Source organism: Sesamum indicum, linkage group LG13 (assembly GCF_026168435.1).
Source record: "Sesamum indicum cultivar Baizhima isolate 11 linkage group LG13, ASM2616843v1, whole genome shotgun sequence".
NCBI lineage: Eukaryota > Viridiplantae > Streptophyta > Magnoliopsida > Lamiales > Pedaliaceae > Sesamum > Sesamum indicum.
Window position 1 is genome coordinate 15126497 of NC_142669.1, and position 10311 is coordinate 15136807.

At 28.6% G+C, this 10311-nt stretch overlaps 1 protein-coding gene across 1 annotated transcript; it reads left to right on the forward strand.

Annotated features, from left to right (window-relative positions):
• Positions 1–388: 388 nt before the first annotated feature.
• Positions 389–981, forward strand: LOC105176147 (non-specific lipid-transfer protein 2). The gene has a single exon (XM_011098861.3). The coding sequence runs from the start codon at positions 509–511 to the stop codon at positions 797–799; it is 291 nt and encodes a 96-aa protein (XP_011097163.1). The 5' UTR covers positions 389–508; the 3' UTR covers positions 800–981.
• The last annotated feature ends 9330 nt before the right edge of the window (positions 982–10311 follow it).

Sequence of the window (10311 nt, forward strand, 5' to 3'; positions counted from 1 at the left end):
AATAAAAATAATTTCGTATTATATAAATAATTAAATATTTTATTATTAATAAATATATAATATTATATATTAGATGTAAGAGAATGGAAAAAATGTTAAAAAAAAAGATATTTTTATAGTCAATTCGCAGTTAAAATGTGTGTGGCCCAATTTCTATACGGAAAAGTTTTTTTGAACTTTATTTTATATCATAGACGGTAATTTATACTTTAATTTTTATAGGAAGTACTTTTAACATTTTTATTATCACAGGTCCTGATTTTCTCACCTAAATTAACACACGACCAGTTGTTGCATTTAAACCTTAATGTCTTGCATAGTCCACCATAAATCATAAATGCTCCACAAATTTGAATCGTTTCAATAAATTCCCATAAGAGGATTCTTTGGTTTTCTGCTCACCGCCTCAGCTCTTCTCCTATAAATATCGCACCATTTCTCGACTCCCAGAGTCCATAATTCTCATCTACACACACACACACATAAATACACATTGTGCTGTTTGAAGATGAAGAAGGGTGCTGCAGCTGTCTGGTGGGTGGTGGCGATAGTGGTTGTGCTGGCCGTGGCTGAGGTGCATGAGACGGGGGCGGCGCCTTGCAACCCGGTAGAGCTGTCGCCCTGCCTTGCAGCGATATCAGGGTCGCAGCCGCCGTCGGCGGAGTGCTGCAGCAAGCTGAAGGAGCAGGTGCCCTGCTTCTGTGACTACGTGAAGAACCCGGTTTTCAAGCCGTATGTCGACTCTCCTAATGCCAAGAAGGTTGCTGCAACCTGCGGCGTCGCCTTCCCCACATGTTGAAAGTTGGAGAAAGAGTGGACATGGACTAAGTTGCCATGTACCCCAGAAAAGAATAAATTGATTGACAGGACGAATTGATGGGTGTTTGTGTGTTTATGTAAAACCACCTTCACATTCGTGTGTAATAAAAATGGATATTTAATGAAAGTATTAAATGCATCTTTATCCCCTAATTTAGATTATCTGGTGTTTTATTTTTAAAACTTTTTAGGGTACCATTTTGATTCTATATTCTTCAATTTTTGCCATTTCAAATTTTTTGCTCGTCGGAGTTCGATCAATTCCACCTTCAATCGAAGGGTGAATTCCGGCAAAAAAAAAGGGAAGGGAGTTAAAATTGAGAAAATAAAAAAGATATGGGATCGAAATCTTATTAAGAAAACTCTTTGATTGTACCAATTTTAGATTTTTCCAATTTACCCTTTATTCGCCCTTTAATCCATTTTATTTTTTCAGAAAACAATTGTCCATAATAGTAATTTAAATATCTTTTTAATCATTTTGTAATTACAATATTTTTTTCATTTCAACCACTACTTAATATTTCTCTCTCATATCTCTTCTTCACTTTCCTTCTTTTCACAAACTTCCTTTTTCTCACCATTACCCCATGTTGCCTCTCATCTTCTGCATAATTTTTTTTTTAACTCATAAACTTCAATTTTTTTAATAAATCCAAAAATTATAATTTTATTTTATTTTTGTTTCTCACCTTTTAAACCTATAAATATTTCTTATCACATACTTCTTTTTTTCTCCTCACCTTACACTACATTAATATCTTTTCGCAATTTCTTTTCTAACTATGATTCTTTTATATGTTCATGGGGATCGCGTGCAACAACGACTAATTATAAAGAAAACAAAAAGTATAAATATAATTTTGACATCATTTGTATTAATTTTATGTGATCTCAAAAGTACTTTTAATTAATTTATACTTTTCAAATATTATATTAAATTTAATTATTTTTTATAAATATATTTTGTTAATAATAATAATATATTTTAAAGCGTAAGAAATCATTTATCATGTGCAAGCAGGAACGACATGCCACAACTCCTTTTTATAAAAAGTTAAAAACTAAATGTTTGTCCGATGGACTAATAGAAACAAAAACCCCAATTTTAAAATATCACATGATAGACTAATGCATTTTTTAGGAGAAAAAGATGAATTTCGGCGAAAATGAGACTTAAATAACAAAAACTAAAAAAATACAGAAAAAAAAAATACTATCCAAAAAAATTTAAAAACAAAAATGAAAATAGTATAAGGTAAGGAACCCAAAAAACATGTAAACTTTTAATGACATGGCTTCTATTGTTGTTTTCTTTTAAGCTGTGTTTGAATTACTAGAATTTAGTAGGGTGGAAAAAGATTAAGAAATGAAACTAATTCACTACATGAAAATATAAATTTAGGGACAAAAAATTTTTAGTGATAATTTTAATATTATACCTAATTATATATACATACATAAGTGACAAGAATTTTTAATTTGGGGTTTAATCCAATTTACTTTTTGTGATATTATAAATAAACAAGAGATCCTGTTATGAAAAGAAAAATATCAATTTTCGTCCATGTATTTTTTATAAATAGCGCAATTTACCTCTCAGTCTAAGGAGCTAAATTACTTCACATTTAAAAATACAGAGAGATATTTTGCTATGTCTTTTTATAGGGGATAATTTGCTTATGTGCAATTTCACATAAATGTTGCTTGTAATTTTTTCTTTTATTTTATTACAATAATAAATTTCAAAGTTTTTATAATGATAATTATTTGGTAAAAATTGTAATTAATAAGAATTAGTGACAAAAAAATATGTATTAAGTTTTTTTAAAATAAGAGCGATGAATTATTAGTAATTGAAATAAATTGATTACAATTATTTCTGTCTGATATCAATGTCTAACAAATCATTACAACAATCATACTATGATCAATAATATCAAATACACTAAACCAAACCAACCGCCTACTATTATAGTAGAAACACACCTACTATTCAATAAAAACAATACACATACTATTCAGTAGAAACAACATCCCACACATAAAATGGGTTCAAACCCATGACCTCTAACGTCATAGAGTCTCAATTTCGCCAACTAAACTAGGCCGCATTGGCATGTATTAAATTATCCATTGAAACAATTAGTAACACATATATAGTGACCATAATAATACTTATTGTCAGTCATCACTATAAATATATCATTCATTATCTCTAATGACAACTTTATGCACATTTTTTGTCACTAATTACTATAAAAAATTGACTCAATAGCAATGGAAAGAATTTAGCTTCCAGCTATTAGCTAGTAAACTTTTGGTTGCTAGATTATATTATTTAATTTAATAAGTTTACTTGCTAATGAATTGAAAAATAAAAATTTACTTGCTAACAAATTTAACAATGTATATATGAATATATATGTACGATAATGAAAATTTACTTGCTAACAACTTATGGCTCCAGCTCCAGGCATACTGGGCCAACCCAGACTGCCAAGAGGAGTCCGCAAAAAATAAGACAAACGAGGATCTTCCTCTGTCGGCATACACAAGCGGAAGATAGTAAGTAAATTACATTATTTTTTAAGATTTATTAATATTTAATAAATATTACACTAACTGCTTTATTCTTTTATAGGAGGCAGCTCAGTCAACCACCCATGTAGATGGAACTGTTCTCCAGATTCTACAAGAAGAAGACAAACAACGGCTGGAGCAGCCTGAGGGCAGCTGAGGTGGCGATAAGCACCTTAGTAATTTTATTTTTTTAAAATAATTTTAGAGTAAAGTTCTAATAATTTTGTTAGTTTTGCAGGAGACGTTCCAGAAACTGATGGAAGATCATCAGCCTCAACCCACGGCCGAGGACCACGATACCCCGACCGAATCAAAGGTTTCGGCAGCAATAACAAAGCTGTGGTTAGCTGTAGTTTGGGTCAAGAACAAGGACCATGTATTCGACCTTGGTTCTGAGGTCCACGTTTCTAATCAGACTTACACATCACCATCGTTACCCCCACCGACACCGCCACAACCAAACCTAGCCATGGAGGATTCCATCAGCCGGATGGAGACGATGATTGTCGGCATGATGCCATGATGAGGGAAATGCATGCGAGCTCGTTGACCGCGGGACAATCACAATTGACCGCCTTCACTAGCGTTGCAGCACAGCCTCCGATAGGACCCCCAGTGCTGAACAAGGACAATATGAACAATGGTGATGAGGAGGGTTTAGATTAAGTTTTAATTTTTTTTTTAATTTTGTATTTGGATAATATCTTATATTAATATAATATTTTTCCTAATTATTCATGTTTTATAATGTTTATTAACATTCCATTATTTCATATTTATTCAATTAATTAAATCCATAAATTTTATCAAAATTAATTAAATTATTTATTAAAATTTATTAATTATGTAACTTAAATTTATTTATTAAAATTTTATTATTAAATACAAAATTAGGAACGATTTTAGTCATTGTAAAGAAAATGTTACAAATCTAAAAATAAGACTGTTCCTAAAATAATTGCTAAAACAGTCCAAAAAAATTATTCTTAAATAGGACTAATCATTCCTAAAACAGTTACAAAAACTGTTCCAAACAAAAAATAGACCATGCTTAATACTATTTTTAAAATTGACCACTATACAATTTCAATGATTGTTCCTAAATATATCACCAATACAAATAAATATAGTTCCAAAATTCAGGAATGAGTATTACAAAAGTTGTTTAAAAAATAACCCGAAAAATTAGATAACCGTTCTCAATGTTATCTATGCGTTCCAATTAAAAAAAAAAAAAGAAATTTTTATAATTAAATACACTATTAGGAACAGTCACCATCAACATGTCACGATAACCGGTCCAAACTGAAACGGTTCTTCACCAATCGTTCCTAACTATTTGGAACACCATCTATAACGACGAATCGTAAACCGTTCCAAACTCCGATTCAAAATATTTTTTTTAATTTCTAATCGTGTCAAATACCGAAAAAATTGTTCCTAAAATCGACCTAAATCCCCATTTTTTTCATAGTGAATGGATTTTAAGGACCCCTTTATATAGGCAAAGAGGTAGAGTTGTGATATACCTAAACATGTTTTGTATTATCTCTTTATTATTTATTTTAAAGAGATAGATACATTAAATATTTGGTAAGACATGATTGGTCAACTTAGCTTTATCTCTTTAATATTTGTATTTTGTAAAGTAATAAACATCAAAATTATTTGTCTTGATTTGATTGGATAGTAACATGCAGTTCTTTCACTTAGCAGCATCAGATTGGATCGAATATTTGACTTTGAAACATGATTTAATTGGTCAAAATACTTAAATTTTGACACTTGTTAGCTGTTGATTTGATGACAATGTATATATTAAAATATCAATTAAATTAACTATTGATACTTAAAATTAATTTAATAAATTTCAAAATATAAATAAAAAACGGATTTATAATTAATAATTAATATGTTGTTTTTTACTTATTATTTAATTGAGTACAAAATTAATTTGTCTACGCCCACCACCAAAACCAGTTTGTCCTTTCTCTGATGTTCATCATTCAAGCGGAAATCCAGTTCAAATTGTTGATCGTATCTTCACTGAGATTAAGAATTTTAGGTGAAGAATTAAAATTCTCAACCTCCGAGCATGGAAAAGGCTTTCTCAGTTTTAAGTCCCGTTAATTTGGTCCTCTCAATTTAAAAGCAGCCAAAGTCATATGACCTAACGGGAGCTAACAGTACTTAACGGGACATGTGAGCGCTGTCGTTAGCTTGGAATAAAAAAAAATTGAATTTTGAATTTTATAGAACTAAAAATATTACTTATTAAAAACTTTTATATAATCCCATTATCAGAACGGATACAACCAAGAAAACATTTACGCTTACTGACATATGGTAAAAAGCATCCTTCTTATATTTAATAGTTTTTTTTTTTGAACCAATATATGGTAGTTTATTATTATATATATAATATTCAGTAAAAATGTCTGCTCAAGAAGTTTAGGCTAAAGAAGTATTTGTAAGGTTAAATATAATTTATCCTCTTGTATTAATAAAAAAGTGCAAAAAAGCCCTTGTGATAAAACACAAGAGGGTGAATTACACTTTGTTTTTTAAAGGGATTTTTTTGTATTTTTTCATTAAAAAAAAAAAAAAAAACACATTGTTCCTTTGTGCAAGCCGTTATCAATTGGGGAAGTATGTAATCGTGGAGAAGAGAAAAGAATATGCAGGGAAAGGGAAAGTTCGTGACGTATGATACTCCAACTCGAACTCGAACATCAACACCACTAACATAAACAAGTCGCTCGAGAAGTTTAAGCTAAAGTAGTGTTTTTAAAGTTAAATATAATTTACACTCTTGTATTAATGGAAAAGTACAAAAAGTCCCTATGATAAAACACAAGAGGGTGAATTACACTTTGTTTTTCAAAGAGAATTTTTTGTATTTTTTTATTAAAAAAAATAATAAATTATTCCTTTGTGCAAGCGGTTATCAACTGGGGAAGTATGTAATCGTGAAAAAGAAAAAAGAATATGCGGGAAAGGGAAAGTGCGTGACGTGGGGTACTCCAACTCGAACTGGAACAGCAACACCGCTAACGTAAACACATACATCATCGCAAGCATGTCCGCATGCCCTTTCGTTCACCTGAGGAGCCATTTTAATCAATCACACGTCTCACCTAACTTTGCACTTTGGAAATACAATGTGAAATAAATTCACCACCTTCTTAATAATCATGATTTCGAATTAATTAAACTTTCATAGTTTATTTAATTTGACTATATATATACTTTTATTATTCAATATTCTCTTTACTATTGACTTTGTAAACATTATATTCAACAATGCTCTAACCAATTTCAATACACAAACACAAAATAGTTAGTAACAATTTTAATATTTTCATTGATTATATGTATTATCACGATAAGAAAATATAATGTTAGTGACAAATTATCGAGTGATAATTTTAAAATCATCACTAAAATATATACTAAGTGACAATAATTTAATTATGTAATTATTAGTGATAACAATTGTGTATAAAGTTGTCACTAAATATAATTAATGATATATCTATAGTGACGACACAATATAATGACAATTATTATTTGTTGTCACTGTACATGAATTACTAATTGTATTTAATGACAACTTTGTAGATATTTTTTTTATCACTAATTCATATTAATAAAAAAATTTATAAAATAATAGTAACTATTAAAATCACAAATTTCGTTATTATGATAAAATAAATATTCTTATCATTGAATATATATAGTAAAAATATTAAAATTATCACTTGACTTTTTTTCCCACTAATTTCCTAATATTTTGTAGTGAATGTACTAAATCATGGCACAGATTTTTGTCATCATAATGAGTTGCATGTTTTTAACAACTATAATTATATGAATTAGTGACAAAAAAAAAAAGAAGGGGGCATATTTTTACTTTTGGTACCCAAAGCATACCTTTTTTTAAATTTTAGTACACCAAATTTTCAAGTCATTAGATTTGGTACCTAAAATTTTTAATTTTCATCCGCATGAATACCCTTTGTCAAGTTCACCATTAAAACAAACAGTCAACCCAATTTTAGAACTGAAAAAATTAGACAGGAATTAAGAGCATGTTTGGTTTTTATTTTATTCAACACACAAAAGAAAAAAAAAATCTATTTTGATACATTTCGACTTCAATTTCATAATTGAAGATAATAATTTTTAAAAATGAATAATTATATTTACACCCCTTGATTTATGGCATATTTACACAAATTACTCCTATCTTTTAGAAAATTATGATTACACACCAAAGTATCATTATCACTTACACAAACCACGCCTTACTCGTTTAAAAATTATACACACACACACTAAAAATGTTAGCATCATTGCACAAACTACCCCTATTTTTTGGCTGTCAACGGTAGTTTTTATGCGAAAAGACATGGATAGTTTGTGTAAATAGACCATAGGTCAGAGAGTGTAAATATAATTATCCCTTTTAAAAAAATTACATATTTATTCCAATTTCTATTAGAAAAAATATCAATTTTACTGAAAAAGACACATTTTTTTTCTTTTTTTCTACTTGTCCGGAGTGTAAATATTGTCATACTTTATTTATCAAGGGTGTATGCTATAGTTTTTCATACTTTTCTTTCAATTTATTGTAACAAATGATTTTTTTTGGTCTTTTTTGTGACCAGTGAATAGAAAGTTTTAATGAATTTATAAACAAACTTCTCTCAGCAAAAAACAATAATTGAAATGTATTTCTTATTTTTCGTACAAGCTACAGGTAATATATCAAAGTAAGGATTTGCAATTTTATTTGACTCAAAAATACATTGACACCTTTTGAGTGGCTTATTCTATTTTTCTCTATTTATTTTTTGCGAAAAATGCCAATGGTGATTGAATATAAGACTGTTAGTTTTCTTAAATTATTACTAGACGATTTCTCTACATTACTCCGCATTTAGCATGTATTTTTATTTCTATAATAATTTGAATTGGTAGAAAATGTTTGAATTGGTATTCCATAACGATTTGAATTAATATTTCGTTTTATAGAAATTAGGTTAAATATTTTCTTTTACATTATTGTCCTAAATTATAAAATTAAAATCAAAATAGGAATTTTTTGTGTGTTGAATCAAATGGGAACCAAACATGCCTTTATATAGACAAGATCCCGCCTAATTTTTCCTCCAAAATTATTTTAACGGTCAACCTAACGGAGGGTACTCAGGTTGCTGAAAATTAAAAACTTTAAATATCAAGTTTAATTACTTGAAAAATTGGGGTACTAAAACTGAAAAATGAGTATACTAAAGAAATTATCCCCAAAAAAGTTATATATAAAGTTGATGTTACACACTATAAAAAAAAATTGAATTTTTCCTACACTATAAATGACCACAGTTTAAAAATTATGGTAAATCAATACTATTACCATGAATAAACAAAATCAAAGCAAAATCTTCACCATGATTTTTAGTCATAGTCAATACATCTGCCATGATTTAGCCATGGCTAATTTTTGGCCACACGTGCAGAAACAACGACTAATAGTCGTTGCGAAGCCATGATTGATTTGTATTATTACAATCTTTTCTTTTGGGTATAGTAATTAGCGATAAAGCATATTTTTTCTAGTGATAATAAAATATTAATATGAAAAGAATAATCAAAACGTATCTTATTGATAATATCTAGAATAATATCGTACTAGAAGAATTATAAAATTTAATTATGATTAATTGCCATGTTTAATAACAAATACCGTAATAAATAGTTATTAACCACTGTCACGCAATGATTGTTGGTCGTAATTTTTGTGAGGGTGGCTAAAATATATGTCATGACTAAAAATCATGGAAAATAATTTTTTTATGGTGAAAAAACTAATTTTTTACGTCAATTTTATATTTATTATAATTTTTAGTCATAATTACTAATATTGTAGCAAATAATAATTTTTTTTTGTAGAGTCAATAATTTTAATTAGTTGCAGTTTTGGGATCATTCATTGCTGTTTTGATTTATGATTGAATTGCGCCATTTAATTTGCTATCTCTGGAATCTGGATTGCTTTTTGGATTCTATTCATTGGAGTTAATTATGTCATTCATCAATAAAACCGCGAATTAAATTATGAAAAATAGAATTTAATGTTCAATTAAAAAATATATAATTTGTCAAATTAAAAGCTGTAATCACTGAAAACAATTAATGATAAGTATGTACCAACGGCCTATAGCAACATCAATGTATTTATATTATTTCATAATTGTCCCTTATCTGAGTGGTATATAATTTCTTTGATTATGTTGAATTTATAGATTGATTTTAAAATATCAATGCATTACGTATTGTATGTATGTGGATTGATTTTAAAATATTGATAGATGTATTTTAAAAGAAAATAAAAATAACAAATCAAAACTATTGTAACTTAATATAAATCTCTAATCACACTCTAAAACCACCACTAATATTATACTATGAATACTATTTCTTAGTGATTCCTTAAGAAATTATATTTTACTCTTTCCTATAATTAATTATCATTTCAATTCTGGATCGACAAAATCCAATTAAGTGGGGTCCAAATTTCCGGACAAATATATATAAAAAAGCTGACAAAAAACATAAAATATTGGTAGTGGGCAACTGAAAAATTAAAAGAATAATAATAATAATTACTTTATTAAAAAACAAAAAAAAGTCCAAGTGCCATGCATGCAGAGGCAACAACAATATAAGTTGGGTGGTAAGGCAGGCACTGGATAAGGCCTCCACCGAATCAGCATTACAACATAAATTAGATAACATGAGGAGCCCTTCTAGGGTGGTGTTTTTTTTTTTGTTTTTTTGAGGAGCCCTTTTAGGGTTTTTGGTGAGTACTTACGTATTTATCCAATGTATTTATTAATCTTG